This window comes from Bactrocera neohumeralis, chromosome 4, assembly GCF_024586455.1.
Source record: "Bactrocera neohumeralis isolate Rockhampton chromosome 4, APGP_CSIRO_Bneo_wtdbg2-racon-allhic-juicebox.fasta_v2, whole genome shotgun sequence".
NCBI lineage: Eukaryota > Metazoa > Arthropoda > Insecta > Diptera > Tephritidae > Bactrocera > Bactrocera neohumeralis.
In genome coordinates this window covers 48,043,642-48,064,642 of record NC_065921.1, presented here as the reverse complement: position 1 = coordinate 48,064,642, position 21,001 = coordinate 48,043,642, and the positions used below count along the sequence as shown (strand labels likewise).

At 34.5% G+C, this 21,001-nt stretch overlaps 2 protein-coding genes across 4 annotated transcripts; one reads left to right on the top strand and one right to left on the bottom strand.

Annotated features, from left to right (window-relative positions):
* The first annotated feature begins 2,099 nt into the window (after positions 1-2,099).
* Positions 2,100-2,740, top strand: LOC126754625 (peptidoglycan-recognition protein SC2-like). Its single transcript, XM_050466736.1, has 2 exons — positions 2,100-2,496; positions 2,562-2,740. The coding sequence occupies exons 1-2, from the start codon at positions 2,118-2,120 to the stop codon at positions 2,738-2,740; spliced, it is 558 nt and encodes a 185-aa protein (XP_050322693.1). The 5' UTR covers positions 2,100-2,117.
* Positions 2,741-4,644: 1,904 nt separating this feature from the next.
* On the bottom strand, positions 4,645-18,864 carry LOC126754562 (lysosomal-associated transmembrane protein 4A). Of its 3 annotated transcripts, none has more exons than XM_050466651.1 (5): positions 18,754-18,864; positions 18,366-18,553; positions 7,253-7,439; positions 7,030-7,168; positions 4,645-6,967 (listed from the first exon to the last, which is right to left on the bottom strand). In XM_050466651.1, exons 2-5 carry the CDS (start codon positions 18,474-18,476, stop codon positions 6,214-6,216), a joined length of 1,191 nt encoding a protein of 396 aa, XP_050322608.1. In that variant the 5' UTR covers positions 18,477-18,553; positions 18,754-18,864; the 3' UTR covers positions 4,645-6,213. The 3 variants fall into 3 exon arrangements, with proteins under 3 accessions (XP_050322608.1, XP_050322607.1, XP_050322609.1); XM_050466650.1 differs by having other exon boundaries at positions 18,705-18,822; XM_050466652.1 differs by lacking the exon at positions 18,754-18,864 and adding an exon at positions 18,632-18,656.
* Positions 18,865-21,001: the final 2,137 nt, after the last annotated feature.

The following is a 21,001-nucleotide window of genomic DNA, read 5'->3' as shown; positions in this document are numbered from 1 at the left end:
GCACTAAAAAGCGTAGAATTGAAAAAAACATACAAGTATTTACTTTTAAAGGAATTCTTAATTAAGAACATGGCAATATAAATATAAGCAAGCCAATTATACATTATTTTTAGACAAGCGAAAGTAGTTTTCTAAAGGTTTTATTAATGAAAAAATATAACCCTCTTCTACTACCATTAGCTCTTTAGTGTTATCGTTAAGAAGTTTATGACTTAATTATTATTACTTGTTATTAAAAGTTATTGAAAATCTCTGTTGAAATTTATATAACTCTGAACAGCTAAGTAATGCCATAATTCAAACTTGGTGCCACGATAAACTTATCACTATACCAAAAAGTTGTTAATTTCAATACACAAAAATCAAGTGAATCTCCTTTTGAAGAGCGTAATTTCTTCTGAGATACAGGAAGATATAATGGTAACTGTACTCCATTGAGGACTCTTCTAAAGTTCACGCTTTTAATGAATATACCCATCATTAAGGCTCCTATTATGGCTTCCAACCCAACTGCATTTTGGTTGAAATTTTGAAATTCGGAATAATGGTTTTCAACTCAACCCCTCAAAAACGCTCTCGGTTGAAGTATTGTCATCTTTTTTTGGTATTACGGTTTTCAACTCTGTGCCTGTGGCTATAGTATAAAAAAAATGTCAAATGCTAACAAGCGATTGTAGTTAACCAGTTCGGAATTTATTTAGGAAAAACATTAATAAAAAAGGAAAATGGTTACAAAACTATTTTATTATAATTTCAAACTACTTTAATCAATTATTATGTACAAATTAAAAGAAAAATTAAAAGTTGAGCTCGTGTAGTAAAACCCCGAAACTGGACGAAAAAAAACAAATTTGGAAACATTACTAAAATAAAATGAAGAGACCGTGGATAGTGTTTCAAATTTAAAGAATCGATAAAATTCCTAGGGAAATATTTTTTGAGTCAAATTTAGTTTTTGAAGCGTCGTCAGTCATTGGTTTTATGAACTGTGCACAAATATGCAGTGAATAATATTTAAAAGTCGGGTTTGCAACAATCATAGATTGTTGGTATTACGGTTTTCAACTCTGAGATAGAGGAAAACAAACGTAGCATTATTACGTAGTATTACTTGTAGGTTTATTTTGAAAAAATATTAATATGAAATACATAGAAACCACAATGTTTCTTTCAACTCGTGAAAAAAAAACGAGGCAAGCCCAAATTAAGAAAAACTAAAAGAAACTAAGATACGATCTACTGTACTAGGAACAAGTTTTTTGGTTAAAGTAAAAGCTTTGAAGCCTTATGCTCCCCTTAAGTTGATACAGTCACTTCGACTGAAAACAGTTGAAGTTCGTAATTCAACTATAGGGAGTTGAAGACTGTAAGAGGAGTATTAGTTTTTGGTCCGAAACTTGCGACTAGAGAGACTCTAGCAGCTAAGAGAACAATTCACTCCTGAAACTATGCAACAGATGATATGAAAACGGTCTATATTTTGGGTTAAAGAAAATAAGATTGACGCCTTCGCTCCAAGAAACTGATTCTATTTTTGTCATTCATAACACACACTTGTCCATATTAGATTTTTTTGAGCAATGCCAAAAATATTCACGCAAAGAGAAAAACAACAAAGTCATATTGCGCTAAATTTCACCAGATCGCTTGTTGATAGCAATCTAGAAATCTCCTAACTGTTACATATATGCGTGCGATAAGTGAGATTATATATCGGGCTCTAAGTTATTACCCCACTTTAGAAGCATGCTGCTCTCTGTAAACATCCGGTGGCAATAAGTGAGGTATATTTGAGCTGAAATTACAACAAAAACTTTCGTTATCAACCCAACTTGCCGCAATCAAGGTAATAAACTTTCTTAACTACTGATTTATGTATCTCATTGAACTAAATGGAAAAAAATATTTCATTAAGAATATAATGGGATTACTTATGATTTACTAGATCTCTCGAAGCCATGATTGTGGATATGCCTACATATAATTTAATTATTGGAATGTTCTATTAAGAAAAACTATTTGATCCATTCTTCTAATATAAAAGCAACCACTTTTGTCCACTCAAGCCATCAGTTTCCGCTTTGCATTCAAACTGTTAATACAAATCAACTAGAAAAATGACTGCCAAGGCTCTCATCACACTGCTAGCTGCTCTCTGCTGTGCACAAGCAGTTTTCAGCGTACGGGTCATCTCTCGCGCCGAATGGGGTGGTCGTCAGCCCACCAATCGCGTTTGGTTGAACAACTACTTGAGTTATGCCGTTATCCATCACACCGCTGGTGCTTACTGCTCTACAAAAGCCTCCTGCGCTCAACAGATGCGCAACATACAGAGCTACCATATGGACTCTTTAGGTTGGCCCGACATTGGTTACAACTTCTTGATCGGTGGTGACGGTCAAGTATATGAGGGTCGTGGCTGGAATTCGATGGGTGCTCATGCCTCCAACTGGAATGGTATCTCAATTGGCATATCCTTTATGGGCAATTACAACAGTGAGTTTTGTGTGAATTTTTTTCTAGAATTATTAGTGCAATATGTGTCTTGTTTGCATTTTCAGACGATCGTCCAACTGCTGCGCAAATCGCCGCTGCCAAGGGTATTCTCGCTGATGCCGTAGCTCGTGGTCAAATAAGCTCTGGGTACATTCTGTACGGTCATTGTCAAGTAGGTGCCACCGAGTGCCCCGGTAATAACTTGTTCGCTGAAATCCGTTCATGGCCACACTATCGCGGTTAAGTTCCCAATGTGATATTATGAAATAATATTTTGATAAAATAAATGAAATATAAATAATTAAATTCCCTGATTGTTAATGCGTTTCTGGATGTATTTGGGGATAAACGAGCTTCGACCTAACATTTATGGAAAGTCTATCAACTTTAAAATATCCTTACTCATCGGGATTATTCCGATAGCTTTTTAATTGAAACCTATTCGAATACTTTGTACCGTTAAAAAGTTAATAGAAATTCTGAAGTTTTCATGTGCAGACAATAACTATATTCCATAAATTTGTTTGTTAAACCAAAAATAAAAACAATTTATTTTAGTTATTCTCACTAAAAGGTGAATAATTATTACAATGGACATTAGTTTTTATTTATGTATATTACGATGACAAACATGTTGGCCAAAATTGATGTACAGCGTATAAGAAAACCCATCGTGATCACTCAAATCCATTCGAACTACCTAACACTAAGCAAGCTAAAGTTTTATTGATAATGAAGTGGTTTTTTAATATTGCTTATTGCAGATACATAAGTTGTTTTTGTTTAAATGAGGAATCATTCTGGTTTTTTACTAAATGAGATGAAGGAACGTTACCACAAAATCTCCTTGCCCTTACATCCCATAGTTATCAAGAATGCATTTTAAATGTTTTTATCTTTGGGCTGAAGCAACCTACAATCTATGATTGTTGCAAACCCGACTTTTAAATACATATTATTCACTGCATATTTGTGCACAGTTCATAAAACCAATGACTGACGACGCTTCAAAAACTAAATTTGACTCAAAAAATATTTCCCTAGGAATTTTATCGATTCTTTAAATTTGAAACACTATCCACGGTCTCTTTATTTTAGTAATGTTTCCAAATTTGTTTTTTTTCGTCCAGTTTCGGGGTTTTACTTCACGAGCTCAACTTTTAATTTTTCTTTTAATTTGTACATAATAATTGATTAAAGTAGTTTGAAATTATAATAAAATAGTTTTGTAACCATTTTCCTTTTTTTATTAATGTTTTTCCTAAATAAATTCCGAACTGGTTAACTACAATCGCTTGTTAGCATTTGACATTTTTTTTATACTATAGCCACAGGCACAGAGTTGAAAACCGTAATACCAAAAAAAGATGACAATACTTCAACCGAGAGCGTTTTTGAGGGGTTGAGTTGAAAACCATTATTCCGAATTTCAAAATTTCAACCAAAATGCAGTTGGGTTGGAAGCCATAATAGGAGCCTTATAAATTTCAACAGAGATTTTCAATAACTTTTAATAACAAGTAATAATAATTAAGTCATAAACTTCTTAACGATAACACTTAAGAGCTAACGGTAGTAGAAGAGGGTTATATTTTTTCATTAATAAAACCTGTAGGAAACTACTTTCGCTTGTCTAAAAATAATGTACTAATTGGCTTGCTTATATTTATATTGCCAGGTTCTTAATTAAGAATTCCTTTAGAAGTAAATACTTTTATGTTTTTTTTTCAATTCTACGCTTTTTAGTGCAATTACAGTTAATAATTGTTTTACAGAATTTAAGTTCCAAAGCTTTGGATTCTGCACTCATTTTTATATCATGATACCAACCTATCAATATAAGAGTGCCTTCTAAGCGAGTTGAAGTCGATGAAGTGTTTCCAAGGTTCAGTTGCATTATATATGTTCCCTTTTACTGAACAGGTACTCCCAATGATCCGTCCGTTCGGCTTGGAAAAACTAGACTTAAACTTAAGATGGAAGCTTTGGGGACCCGCATTAAAAATGTTTAACAAATACATAATTATATATAAGAGATCAAAAATTGTTTTTAAGCAATTTATTTTAATAATTATTTCGAAAAGTATCATTTTCGAAAACAAACATATTGTAAAATATCTAAGCTGAAAATAAATATCAAAGAATATGTTGTTTTCGTTATTTTACTTCTTTATTTTTTCACAAGCGGCAGACTGCCGCAATGACAAATCATTGTACCGTTAACTGCCGTATTCGAATATGAATATTATTTACTTAACATTGACGCTTTTTACGTAATATTTAGTACATATGTATGTTTATTTCTTTATATTATGTAATATAATATTTAAAATATATGTATGTATCATTGTATGTGCATTATAATTATTATTTAATTCAAAGCTATTAATAAACAATATGATAATAATATTATTATTTTAAGAACATCCTTATAATATTGCGAAAAGAAAAATATGTAAATTTTAAAATACTAAAATTAGTAGTTTGGAAAAAACTTTTGAATAAAACAAATAAAAAAATAATTGACAAAGGTAGTATGTATGTATGTATGTAAGTGTAGTACATGAGCATTCACATGCGAGCATGCTTGTTTGTATGCAGATATGTATAGAAACGGATAATAATGTTGTTAATCGCGCAAAAATGTCAACAACATGACAACTATAAGAATTGATTATTTGATTATTTATTAATTGTGCGATAGATAAGTAGGTGCAACTCATAAAATTAAATCAATTTTGTTTCGTTTTCTTGTTTTTGTTTTTTTGGTTTTGTTGGTTATATTAACGCTACTTTTAATATATGACTTCGCCAGTTCTTTGTTTACATATTAAAAACGTCAATATTTGAGGCCTATATGTCCGCCTACTCTCGGCCTTTAGACATTTTATTTCAAATGTTCGTGAATTTTTTCTTCAAATATGCGTATATTAGTATTGTATGCTTATCAAGTTTCTACTGTTGCACCATTTTTTGTTTTTTTTTTTTTTTTTTTTGGTTAAGTAGTTTCTGTATAAATTTTAGTTTTATTCAGTACGCTATCATTTTAAAAACATTGTTTTTCTTAAATTTCCTTTCACTTTAAACACCATTTATCATTCATACATATTTGTATTTATAATTTTACTCATTTCTGTTTTTGTTGCAGTGTATAATGATATTGAGAGTACATTCAGAGCGAAAATGTTGACAATTTTATTATTTTATGCATTTTTCAACTGCTTTTTAGTTTTTTCAGGTGACTGTTAGGAATCGACCTAAGTTGTTTTCTTAATCTTCTTTAACGATTTGCAGTTTTGTAATATTCTTACACAAATATTGTAAATTGAAATTTTTTTGTTATTTGTAATAATAACCAGCAAAGGTGCAATAATATTTCTTTAAATTTATTAAAAATATATATATATTTCAAATTTTAAATAAAAAACCTTCGCTGTCAATAAACGTAAACTTAAAAAACTATTTACGAACTTTCCACTGCATTAGTCGTGCGTTTAATTTTAACAAAATCAATTTTAGTATCCCTGTCTCTTGTGACAGTTGATCTCAGAATTACTATTCAAAACCACTTTCTCGTTAAATATAATGCTCATTCTAACGCAAAAGCCGAACCTTCATCAGTTGTTATTTTTGGGAAACCAAAATCACGCTCTACTGCACTCAACGACACTTGACAACTACCCACACATGCACTACCTAACACCAGCCATCACTACTTTAAGCGTGACTCTCATTTCTATTGTCTGCTTGACGATGTATAGCTTGAGCTGGCACAAAGAGTTTTTCTGCAGATGGACTGGAAATACCATCAGCAGCATCTAAGTAGGATGGTGGTGGTGTCAATTGTCCAGTTGCGGCAACATCTGCAGCGGGCGGAGCAGTAACAGCTTCAACACCAACACTTTCCAACTCAGTACCCTCAGTGACAGCCTCATTACGCCGCATTGGCGGTGTATTGGCATTTACGTGAACTGTGTTGTTGTTGTTCGGTGAATCATTATTATTGTCCAACGTGTCGTCAATGGTGACCACCGCTGCACCGACGGTATCCGGCACATTATTAGCGTTATTTACCTGAGCATCGACACCCTGATAATTTGACATGGCCACCTGATAGGATGGCGGTGGCGCCTGCTTCATATATTGTGCAATGGCCTCATCATAATTTGGCAAGAGTGTGGTATAGGCGCGTTCTTCGCCCGTCAAACCGGCGCCACCCAATTCCGGTAAAACACACGGTAGCAAGGTGCGTAGATCTTGTTGTCGCAGCGTAAGATATTTATAGCAACGCCAAACTATGCCAATGGCATAGGCTTTCAAGAATACAATGCAAAAGAAAACCACCAAAACGATGACCATTAGTTCTTCTTGTGACATCTCAAGCAATTTCTCGCGCCATGGCAAGCGATGAGATTCGGCAATTAGACGGTGTATGGCTTGAAGGTAACAGATGTAGCCGGCAGCGGTTAGACTGTGTACAGAGGAAGAGTGAAATGAAAAAAATAAATAAATAAATTGAATCCAAAAACTTACGTGGTTATGGCAAAATCAAACAGTTGTAGGCAGAAAAATGGCAAAAGATGTGAGGGTTTACCCTTTAGAGTACCATAAATCATCATCATCGTAATGGCAATCATGCAGGTACAAACCAAGCCGCCCATATCGAAGTTATCTGCAAATTATTTTTCACATATGAATAACAATAAATCGTTTGGCATGCATTATAACAGACAAAATATATTTTATTATCACTTACGGTATTGCTTGCGATAGCTCAGCGAATGATCCCGATATGGGTATGGAGGATCCACCTTGCTTAGTGGTGTTGGTAATGGCGGTGCGCTCAAATCCACAGTATAATCGTAGCCACTCTCGAGCTCCTCCATCATGGTCGGATTGCGCCATATAATGGCAAGTAGACTGAGTGCTAATATATTTAGAAACTACGAAAAAAAGAGCATATAAGAATATATCATCGCGCTACTTCAACCGGCTATGTAATGGAACAAAGTTGCGGATAACAAAATTGGGACAGAACATACTTGGTGCTACTATCATATTAATATTATAAATGCGAATGTAAGTTTGCTTGTTACGCTTTCACGCAAAAACTACTTAACCGATCATCATGAAACTTTGTACATATACTCTTGAAGGCATTAGAAGTAAAATAGCGAACTTTATATTAAAAAAAAATTTAAGAAAGATAAAAAAAATTGTTTGTCAAAAAATCGTCAAATTTAGCTACTTCAACCGGCTATGTAATGGAACAAAGTTTCGGATAACAAAACTGGGTCAGAACATACTTGGTGCTAGTATTTTAACAGGTGTCGGTAAAAGAAATAGTGTTATAATACCTCGGATGCCAATTATTCCCACTAACCTTCCATTCCAATTTAAAAGGGTTCAGTTTCCCGTCAAGCTTAGCTTTGCTGTTACTATAAACAAGGCACAAGGACAAACATTACAGGTAGCAGGAGTGCATTTAGAAAACCCATGCTTCTCTCATGGTCAACTTTATGTAGCCTGTTCACGTGTATCTAATGCCAAGAATTTACACATATTTGCACCCGACGGGAAAACTTATAACATTGTCTACAAAAATATCCTAGATTAATACTTTGTATTATATTTTTTTAAATTGTTAGAATTCAGAATTATTTATTATTGATACGGTGAAATATGTATATTTTAACATTTGTTGTTGCATTTCAATACGCATATTTTAAGGTGTTGAAACTTCATTGTCTGTAGTAATTTTTAAAAATTGTTGATCTCAGCAAAGCAATTAAATTTAGTTATCATTTTGACTCATTTCTATTATTATACCCTTACCCTTTATCTGTCATACTTATTTAATGGCTCCACTGCGGGCGAAGCCTTCTTGAAATTTATTAATTTCCAAAAAACTTGAGATGGTACACTCTGGATACTTTAAAACTTGTATTTTTAATGTTTTACAATGTGTAGGTTAGATTAGATTAGATTAATAAATGAGGATGCACCGCGACCTAACTTCTCTCTTCAAGTCACAATGTCTCAACTAGCCCCAGCAAATTGATAAATTCCTTTATACTGATAGATGCTATTGAGGTCGTGTGATAGCTATTTGGAAACATTGATCAAAGGGCCTTTATCCTGTACAGTCAATTGGCAGGTGCTCCCACCTATTAGCAACTATGTATTAGGTTGTCAAATAGCTCCCTTCCGCTTTTTTGCTCTTTATTCAATGCTTTATAAAAAGTGTTACTGTGATCGGATTTAGTTCAAATATACGCCGTTTCGTTCGATAATCTATTTCCATCTTGACGGCAACTTCATTATACCCCCTCACAGAAACCCCCTCCTTATTTGCGAAGAACTTGGACAGCCACTTTTCACAAGCCTTTTTTGAGTTCAACTTTACACCAACAAGGGCGTTCGCCATAGACAGGAACAGGTGGTAATCACTTGGCGCTATGTCCGGGCTATATGGTGGATGCGATAAAACCTCCCATCCGAGCTCCCGTAGTTTCTAACGAGTCATCAACGAAGTGAGTGCCGGTCTAACACGATGTTTTCCATGATTTGATCGGTATTCGTCGTCACAGGTCACCCGCTCTGAATCGTCGAAACCATTCGTCCGCAGTTCGAAGTGATAGAGTACCATCCCCCAAAACAACATTAATCTCACGGAACGTTTCTCTAGCGGATTTGCCTTTAACGAAAAAAACTTTAAAATAGCGCGAATTTCGGCGTTAGTGAACTCCATGTTTACACGTCTATAACTGTTGAACGCAATATCCAAACTAATTATGCATAGCGTCGTTTAGTAGGTTATGTCAAGACCTTTCAAAGATGTATAGTATTGCCAGATACGAGCTCTGTAGCGCGCGAAATTCAAGAGACAAAAAGGCGGAAGGGGCATGTATTCTTAAATGTACTAAAAATCCCGGAACCGCGATATGTACACTTTAGAAATGCATTTTCGCAACTCGGTTTCGAGTTTTTAGTTCGACATACGTAACTCATACTTTTTATTAGAAACATTAAGAATATTCTTCAAAAATCGGTAGGCAATTAAAAAAAATCCACTTTTCGTAAAATCAGAAATACTTTGTGGTTTGCGATTACATACAACCAGAATAATTGTAAACAATCACTAAATGGCGTGCACACAAATAATACCGAATAACTTATTGTATTTAAGCAAATATGTATCTATAATGCTTATTTGCAAAATAATAACTGCATAAAATCAAAAGTAATCATCACTTACATTAACAATGCAGCGACGAATTCGTGCGAAGCAAGTGTACAAATAAATGAACAAAGCCGTCAAATATTCGTAAGAAATGTGCTTGATAATAGGACCATTTAGAGAAAATTTAGCGCTATTTAAACATATTTCACATAGCAGTCTGACCTAGTCAACTTGAATCTAGACTAAAAACAAGTCGGATGCTAAATACAGAACGAACGTTTGGCAAAATATACTGAGCCTTATACTAGAAATACGTACATACTTGTAGTATATATATATATATATATACTAGGGTGTGTCATTCTGAGGCAACCTTTTTTTCAACTGAAAAACACGCTAAAAACTTTCGAAAATGTGAAAAAGAAAGTCACTCAAAAGATGAGCTCTTAATATTAATATTAAGAGGTGCCTATTTCAAATTTTCTGTTTACCATCTATCGATTTTTCGGAATCGATCTTCAGTAGTCGAAGTCGATTAAGAATCGATTCTTGACATTCGAAAAATCGATTATTTTACGAGAAAACTCGATTTTCCAGTAGAATCGGAATCGAGTTTACCATCCCTACTGGCAGTCATCGCGTGCACATAGAATAACCTCCGCACAATAACCACCACAAAAAAATTATTTTTTTTCCAAGTAATTTATATGGAAAACAGAAAATTTGAAAGAGGCACCTCTTATTATTAATATTAAGAGCTCATCTTTTGAGTGACTTTCTTTTCCACATTTTCGGAAGTTTTTAGCCTGTTTTTCAGTTGAAAAAAAAAGGTTGCCTCAGAATGACACACCCTAATTTATACTTATGTATACGTTTATGAATGTACATATATAATAGACATAGATTGTGGGCTTGCGCTGACAGGCTTTGTTTGCTGTAATTATTAGTAATGGCGGGGAATTACAAATGTAATTTGGGTGCGATACTTTGTTGATTTATATTATATATATTTATTTATATTATACATATATGCATATTTCAATTTGTTTGTTTTGTATTATATTTTATTTAGAGATATTCCCTATATTTTTTTTAATATATTGTAAGAGAACAAGCGCGGCTGCAAAGAGTAAAAAAATAAATCGCGGAATTGTCACTTTTATCTCAAGGACGTGTTGCTGATGAAGAGTGATATGTCGGCTCAAAGCTTGCTTACTGAAGGTTCAGTAGCTTCAAAGTGCATAATTTTCCTTTTTGAAATTCCAATTTTTCTAGTTGTTTTTCTATTATGATATTTCAGTATTTTCAATGAGATATTATGTTTTGTTCTTGTAATAAAATGTTGACGCACGTCGATTGCATTTGTTGGTGTTGTGTTGGATAACTAAACCTTGTTTGGGGGAAATCACATGGCAATTGTTATTGAATTCACCTAACGGTAGGTTCAGGAAACGAGCGACTAAGTTGGGGCTGATCTATAGGGAAAGAGGTGTTTGGCTGGTTTGATGGGACATGTAAAGAAGTGGTTAAAATCATGAGGGCACTCTTAGCAGGCAATGATTTGTTTAGTATGTCGGGGTCTGTTCTGGATACGAAGAACGAAGTTGCGTTAGGATCACGCTTAATTCGCGAGGCAAATAGAGCTCTTCTTCTGCAATAGGCTATGGTTGCAATCCAAGGACGCCATTCACTGGGTGCTTGTCTGAAGTTAAATGCATTAGTGTTGAATATCGTTTATCGGTGCTGCTTATTTTCACAAAATATTTGTCTACATTTTCCTACGCTATTTGCTTTATTACATAAAAAGAAAACGATAGCATCAATTTCAAAGCATTGTTATTGCATGTCTTAGCAGTCATTTAGGTGTCATCAGTTGCCGGCATGTTTCGGTGCGCGCGTGCGCATATGTATATTAAAATGGACTTATCCGCAGTTGTAAGGGCGTCATCGCGCTTTTAACACGCTTCCTTAGACACCTGCTTCGAATGCTTGTTTGATAAATGTGTATTTCTAGACACATTGAAATTAAAATGAATATACGATTTTTTTTAATGAATTTACATATATTGACGTCAATTAATCTTAATATATTTCGTTTACATTTTAAATACATGTATCTGAACAAATACTTTGAATTTTTTAGACTTTTAGGTATTTGTATATGTTATTAACCTTAGAATTCGTTTTAAACTTAATTTTCGTAAAAGTACCTTTTGATAAATAAAGCTTCTTAAAAACATAAATCCAATCGATCTAAGAAACCAAATTAAATAACCGATCAGATCTTCCATGTCGTGCAGGTTTCAATGTAATAGGTAAGACACACAATCGTGCCATCTCGTATAATCGAAGGCGATATCGGCGATGACATATACATATATGTAACAATTAACACGACACCGTTTCTACGCCCCGAAAGTAACCAGGATTTTATCCGGCCAAGGGCTGTTTTCCCGGTGACCCCCGGATAAGGGATACCGAAAAGTGCACAGTACCACCACAGCACTTAGCGTCATAAACGCTCGGAGAGTTCGTGGCCTCAACCAGAAACCACTCTGTGAAAGAACGATCCTCGTAGCGTTGGATTTGTCAAAAGCCTTTGACACAGTCAATCACAGACGCGTCTACACGACATTGAAGAAACTACGTTTCCTCCAGGACTGAAGAGGTGAACCATGAACCACCTGGGCGGTCGTCTATCAGCCGTACTGTTTCGAGGAGAAAAATCCAAACTGAGAAGAATTGAACGGGGGGTTCCGCAGGGTGGTGCCCTCTACCCGCTACTGTTCAACTTCTACATCTCGAAACTTCCACAGCCGCCAGAGGATGCAGTGGGACGCAGATTAAGAAGCTTCAGACATGTCTCTATTTGAACACCTACATAGTGAAGCGCTTACGCTTCCAATTAAGGAGCTCAATGAACTACTCTCCAGGCAGTTCCTGCCGGGGTGTTTTCGTAGAAGTTGTCGCGTAGCAGATTAAACTGATACTCATCTAAAATATACACCGACACACAAATTGTTTATCAATCCGCTATAGCCACTCACTTAACATCGTTTTCCCTTTGACCAGGTCCCATCGAAACAACCAGTTTCCTGGAACTACCGCTAAGTGATTTGCATGACCCTTTAGTTTTGACTTGCCCCAAGCATTGCTTAGTTACTCGCTACAACAAATGGCCCACTTACATAAAAATTTTTGTAAATAACCAATAACTGCGACAAGATCAGCAACAAAAAATTGCAAATATGCATACATGTATTTAGTGGTGCAGTATTATATCACACTTTATGTACAGATAAGAAGTATGAAACTAGTGTCATCATTTGAACAATGCCTTTCATATTACCCCTACCACACACTATTTGTTAATATACACATACAGACTCACACAATAAAAAACAACTAAAAATTTAGTCAATAAGCAGCCACTCAGCTGTGTAATCACTACAATGTATAGTAAGCATTGTAATTGAGAAGCAATGGCAACCGGCTCTTAAATAGATCATTCTTTATATCAAGTACATACATACATATGTATGTATGTAAGTACTTATCACTATATATAATAAAAGAGATTCACCAACCGCTGTCGTAGTATTTATTATCTTTGTATACTACATGGGAGCTATACACACTAGCTTGGTTAAGCAACCTCTAACTGCCACATTTGTAAACAAAAAAGTGACTAATGTCTCCAAACACTTTTAACTCATAATAATTTGTTGTCAGTTCAAACAATTACCTCATAAACAACGCTATATAATAAGTTATCGTTGAAACCGTAAATTTCATTTGAGCTTCGATTTACAATTTTTATGAATATAAGTACATATTTACATATATATGTACATACATACAATTCTATCAAGTAAACATTATATATTATAAGAATATATTGAAGTTAGCGAGAACGACAACTGTCGGCCTGCAGTCGTGTAGTCGTGCAGCTGTGAAAATAACAGTGTCCATAAGAACGTGGACAGTAATATTTGACAGATGTCGTGTGCGGTCTGTCGCGAGCATTGTGTTCAGCACTTGAATCCTTTTCATTGCAGTTGCCTTAACTCTGAATAAAAGTGCCCATACACGACACACAAGTGCGTTGGATCGGTATGTGTTCGCATGCGGTTTACTCGTGTATGGGCTTGTGCGCGCACCGATCCATGTTCGCGAAACTGTTTGATTTTTTACGATCGGTGCGCGCACATGTGTGTCGTGTATGGCTTTGTGCGCGAATAAAATCTCATGTCTCTCGTGTCGCCGAACAGTGAAGATCGCTCGCGAACAATGGCAAGTGTTAAGGCCTGCTTTAGAGGCTTCAAAAAATCGATTTTTTTTTTGGGAGGGAAAGAAATAATTGATTCATGCAAAATTTCTAGGCTTTATAGTTATATATTTGAACATCTTTCACAAATTTTTTGGATACGAAATCTTTGATATTCTGCGTTTGCGAAGCAATTGCCGGATGCATCTCACATGTCCATTTTTCGAACGGCGGGTAGGATGCAGGTCGCAATTCTATCAAAACAAAATATTCAAAGAGATTCATATTTTTTAATAATTTATCTTCTAGTTAAACTAAGAAAATTCCAAAAAGAAGTGTAAAATTTTGCAAAATTTTTAAAAATTGAAAAAAAGTGGTTTTGACCAAAAAAAATTTACTTTATCTTGTTTAAAAATATGTTCCAACTTGACTTTTCTTAGATTTTTTGAGTTTAAATAGAAGATAATTTTATGCCAAAGATACTAAACTTTGCCCCAAATTCATAAGACGTTTGGTTTTTCTCTATCCTGCCCGGCAATTAAAAATAATCGTAAAAATGGAAAATCGAGAAATCACGCTTCAAAGTTTTCGCTTTTTGCCCAAGCGCATATAGTACATATCTGCTAAACGCTCGGTTACTATTTCCCTTCTAGCTTCGATAATATTTCGAAGTCTTATAACTTTTGGGAAATATTCTTATATATTTTTTAAAGAGACTTAAGCAAAAAAAAATTGATTGTTCGGAATTTATTGATCTTATAAAATATGAATTGGCAAACGAAAAGGGATAAGTATAAAAATAAAATTAAGAAAAATAAAATTTGGAATAACTTATTAACGAAATACAAAAAAATAGATAAAAGTGTTACATTAGAAATAAATTCGTAAATGTTCCGCTTGCCTGTCGCACATGTTAACTCTGTGAAGAACGAACGCAAAATGGATTTGTGTGTCGTGTATGGGCAAACGAATTCATACCGATCGAACGCACTTGTGTGCTCGTGTATGGGCACTTTAAGTCTGACAACTTGCGCTGGACTTCTATTATCTTGTGAGTCAGCATAATAAAAATATTAATTGTATGTTAAATGACAAATAACAAATTTGAATGGATGTGATGTGCAAGTATAAATCTTTTAGTTGCAAATATTTACCAACAACATGCGCAATATTTGGTGAACAACAAAAGCTTAGATTTAAAACATACATTTCAGTTTAAAATTTGGTACTGTGGGCAAAAAATAGTAATCTTTAAATCATTTTTTTCTGGGTTGGTATGACTGTCAGTGACATCTGTACCATGTGACACTTGGTTGACTAATGTTTATTATACGCCTGTCTTTCTGAAGGATATAAACCTCAGAAAACTTTAATTATAAACTTAGGTGATGGATTTTAGGGTAAATTTTAGAAGAGCATCCCCCGATTTCGGGGTTTAAAAGGGTATGTATGGATAGAGGAGGTCCTACAGATTAAGAAAATGTTTTCTTTATTTATTTTGGTTCTTCTGTAAAATATGAACGTAAGGTAGCACCGATTATTAGTTCGAATGCAACCCTTTTGTTATTGTATGAACAAAAATAATTGAACAAAAGTTAAATGTTGAATAAAAGTAATTTTTGCACTATTTAATATAAAATAAATGGTTAGAAACGAATTAGTAAAGTGTTAGTGGATATAAAAGTTAAAAATATAACTATAAAATTCATTATAAATCGGAGAAACATGCATTTTAAATAGTTGATTTTTTGAACATTAAATGCAAATATCTCAAAAACCATAAGTCAGCGGCAACTACTTATATGTAAATAGTGACATATTCACTTCACACTCAACCTAATTGAAAGTGACATATTCATTTCACACTCCACCTAAATGAATCCAATTACTGTGGCACAGCCACTTTTAAATAAACAAATATTAAATATCTAATGTAACAATAAACAATTCTGGGCGGTCTCGCTCACATAACATAAACAAATAACCAATAGCCAGTATAATATACTTAATGTAAACAAATAAGCAATAGTAAGTATAGTTAAGATTCTTTGTTCACCCAAAAAGTAGTCTCAAGCCGAATATGAAATAATAAAGACGCGTACTCGGAATTCTGTGTCTGTGTTTAATTTATTAGGGATTTGTGCGTTGTCCTTAGTCAATAAGACGGGACATTTATTTGACTCATTTTACTGTGTATATTCTTTATCTGGAGGATCTCCTCTATCCGTACCTACCCATTTTAACCCCAAAATCGGGGGATACTATTCTAAATCGCAGCCCAATAATATATTTTGCTTTTGATTATTCTAGTTACAGTAGCAGTTTTAATAAGGGAATAATCATTAGTTTTCTACATTTTTAAAGTTGTTTTTTGTTTTTAAGGAGTGTTGCTCAGAGATGTGATTTACTTTCACTAGAGGATTAGGCAACCAATCAATCAATCTCAACCACTACAACACTATGCACCGCCAATTCCATTCTTTATATACCTACGTATTTTTTTTTTGCCCACAACATTTGCACCTATGTATGTACATTTGTCACCGGCAAGAAAGTTGCCGCCCAAAGTAAACAAAGGGTAAATTTTAGAATAGCTTCCATCGATTTCGAGTGTTTTATGGTTTTTGAGATATTTGTATAAAAATAACTTTTATTCAATAACAAATGGGTTGCATTCTTATGTAATGAATATTTTAAAAATGAACAAAAAGAAAAAAAGGAAACAAATATTACCAAAATAGAAGGAAGGATACATTTTAAGTTTTTCGCATAAAACTCCTTTTTGAATTGGCGGCTTTCGTCCACACTTCAAAAAAATAACCCTTGTCGAACCAACACCTGGGTGCGGAAGTCTTTGCCATAAGTCGGTGCATAGAGATAAACCTCCATCGCAACTATCGCAATGAGCGGATAGCCATACTTAGCGATAGTCAAGCAGCACTAAAAGCGATCTCCTCCTACGAGATCAGGTCGCTGCTAGTGCAGGAGTGCAGAGAAAGGCTGAACAGACTTCCGGAAAGAAACCAGGTGCACCTAATTTGGGTGCCAGGTCACAAAGGAATAGCCGGTAACGAACTGGCAGACGAGCTCGCTCGCTCCGCAGCCTCCACCAAAATGGTAGGTCCTGACCCTTTACAGGGGTGGGTCCCCATACCATAAAGGAGCTACTTCGCAAAGAAGAAGGAGTGGGCAGAAAGAAGTATTGGCAACGAACTCACGGCATGCGGCATGCCAGGTTGCTAATGGGAGGGTACAACATGAGGAGGTTCAAAGTTGTAATCAACTTCCCCAGGAATAAGCTTAGGCTCTTGGTCGCATTTTATACTGGCCACTGCAAGTTAAATAGGCATTTATATAACATGGGCCTATCTTCTTGCACTAACTGCCGGTTCTGCGACATGGAGCCTGAAACCCCGGAACACCTGCTGATCGACTGCACAGCAGTCTGCAGACGCATGATTAAGGCCCTCGGATCCATGTTTCTGGACAGGGATTGCATCGACTCATTAGCACCCCGTAGAATATTGGAATTCATCGATGTGCTGGGGCTAAGTGAGTCCATGTGATTTAGGAGAGGGCACAATAGACCAAAGGTCGAGGTGCATTCCTCATAAATAAATCTAATCTAATCTAATCTAACACCTGGGTGTTTCAGTTCATTCGGGTTGAACTTCTTTTTGCGTTGGAGGCCTTCGGCCGCGCTAAAAAAAATTAACCCTGGTCGGACCAACACCTGGGTGTTTTGAGTTCCTTCGCCTTGAACTCTTTTCTGCATTGGCTGCCTTCAGCCTCGCTTCAAAAAAATAACCCTGGTTGAACTAACAGCTGGGCGTTTTCAGTTCTTTCGCGTTGAACTTCCTTCATGATAATGAACTTTGTATTGACGGCATTATTATATTAATCTTTCTTTTTTGCTTATATATATTCGATTACAAAATATGGTAACACAAATTTTTGCTTGCTTGTAACCATTTTCTTATTGTATAAACAAATATTTTTCAAAGAAAGTTAAATATGGTATTAAGTTATTTGTGCAATATTTAACAGAAAATAAATTTATAGAAAGATTAGTGAAGTGTTAATAGAAATAAAAGTTAAATATATAAGGGTAAAATTCATAATAAATAGAAGCACGCATTTTAATTTGTCGAATTTTTGAACTTTAAAGGCAAATATCTCAAAAACCATAAGTCAGCGGCAACTATATGTATACATATATGTATATTTTCTTGAGCTGGAGGACCTATTCTATCCGTACATACTAATTTTAATTCCGAAATCGGGGGATGCTATTCTAAATCCCAGCCTAAACTAAAACTACACCACTAAAATCCCACACAAACCAAGTAGCGCACAGATAAAATTTTGTGCAATTAACTATATCTACATATATATGTATGTGTATTTTATCAAACTTACCAAATGCCAAAGGCCAATCATAATGGTGGCTGTGTGGACATGCAAACCAAAGCAGCACGTCCATTCCTTATAACGCTGTTGTGGACCCATTTTGATGCGGATCCTAAGCATCGAAAACCCGTATTGGCGTGTTTGTGCTGCTATTTAGTGAGTAACCACGTAACTTCAGCTCCTTGTATACTAGTGCACTGATGAAATAAAAAACACACACAAATCCAAATTCACATCAATGTTACTACTTTATTTGCCATTGAAAGAGAAACGACATAAGTACAAAATACAATTTCCTTTATATGCCGTCAACGCAACCAATTTATATACTTTTGCATCTTAAATTACCTCTGAGATTTTAGTTTACACAACAACAAATTTTAATAATAATATTTACTATTTTCTGGAAGAAACAGCAGCGACGAATGATCACTAATTTTCACCAGGAAAGCAAAAAAAAAACGCAATACAGAAAAATATACCTAATCTCAAAAAAAATAAACAGTGTTGCATTAATCGCAATGATGCCACCAGTATCCAAATTTCATACATTGCCGACAGGATAAAATTTATGTCATACTAACTGTATTGCCGTGCCTATTGCCTGTGGAGACTCCATATTACTTATGGAAAGCAATATATGGAATACTAACTAGTTTGCCAGATATTGAAAGCTATAAGCTGTCACTTCAGCTGTTTGACAGCGCAGTTTCCATTTCTATGAAAATTTCGAAGAAGCAACATATCCCATTTACACATATGCCGACGGCATTTTCATTTCGGTAATATTAAATTTAGTAGAGCGAGTATTAAGACGGTTGTGTTATATTATAAAAATAAAGTACATTTTCAAAATAACATTTTTCCGAAAAAATTATATTTAGTTTTTGTAAATGTTCAGCAGAGCGGTTTTTCCGAAAACGTGCACCAAAGGTCTTAAAATACTCGTTTTTAACTCTACTTTAGGAATATGTATAGCGCGTGCCTTTAAAAATAATATTTTCTTTGTTTTTATCAAAAAACATCGTATTTCCCGAATTGAAAAATTCAATTTTACACTTTACACGTCTTTAGATGTTAAAATTATACTTTCTATAAATTATGTACACGTAATTATTGCTGTTGTTTAGTTAATCAATAACAGAAATTGGTTTTTATGTTATTTTTATAAAAATATAAAAAACTTCACAATCACCTCACTTCAACGAAAATGGCAAGGTTACGTTCGAAATTATGGCATCACTGTTGTAAATTCGAATGGCTACTATAGATTCATGCACTGATCGTTTTCGAATTATAGAAATTCTTAGGCCCGGTTTCACAGTCCATACTTATGTTGTACTTAAGATAAAACAGGAAAATATTGTTTTACAGTTCATACTTATGTAATGCTTAAGTACTGAAAAGGGGAGACTTAAGCAGTGCTTAAATAACAGCTGATTTTTGTTTTGAATTTGCTTTGAATTTTCAGCGACATCTTTCGTAGCGTAGGGCAAGTGTCCGTTCGTTTGCACTCAATAACAGCTTATACTTTTGCTTCAGTTCCCATAGGTGCTCCGACTCGCTAGTGATGAAAGTTGGGGTTCTTTTGTTGTTTTCATCAATTTTTGATATAATTTTCCTCGCAAATTTATGTATTGTCTGTTATAATTTAAATATTTCAAACATATTTTTATGAATGACATTTGTAAAACATATGTTGCCCATAACGTTGCCATATATCATAATAAAATTTTATAGAAATTGAGCATTGACTGTGAAACGCAAACGACCACTCAGTTTGCAACAATACTTAGCTAAGATTTTATTTAGGCACAACTTAAGTATGGACTGTGAAACCGGGCATTAATATTCGAGTCTGATCGAGAATTGGTAAAAATGAGAAATATGTAATTGGAAAATTTATAATTCATTATTATTGCAGAAAGAAGAAGAAGTTGGACACAGAAGAATTATGAACGCCGGGGTGTTGGACCGACCAGGGTTATATTTTTCGAGCGCTCGCTTTTCTATTATGTATTTCTCGTTTTTATCAATTCTCGTTCAGACCGGAATATTGAGAATATCAATATTTTAATTTCTATTTGTTTTTCCAGTTATTATTTTATTTCTATTACGTGTCTCTCAATTTTATCTATTCTTCTTTAGTCTCGAATATCGAGAGTATCGATATTTCGAACCCGATCACTGTTTGTATCACTAGTGCTCAATTGAATTTCGAACAGTGATGCCATTTATAGCGTAAATATCGTGCGAAATCGTTATATTTTTTATTGTTTTTATTGCAAAAAAACAGAAAAATACATAACGCGCCATATATATTCGTAATTTGGAATTAAAAACACGAATTTTAAGACATTTCCCGTGAAAATTGGTGCACGTTTTCGGAAAAGCCGCTCTCCTGAACATTTACCCTTTAAACAATTCAAGAGCTCAAAACATGCGAACCTACCTACCCGACGGCATTTCGCAAATGATAAAATAAATTTTTCAAGAGCTCAAAGCATGCCCTACATCAGCTCGAACCTACCTAACCTACGCCTTTTCGCAAATGATTATAGTATGCTAGCAAATGCCCACATACAGATTTGGCAATGGCAATAGCAATACTTTTGACAGTTAGTATTCTATAAATTCTATCCTGT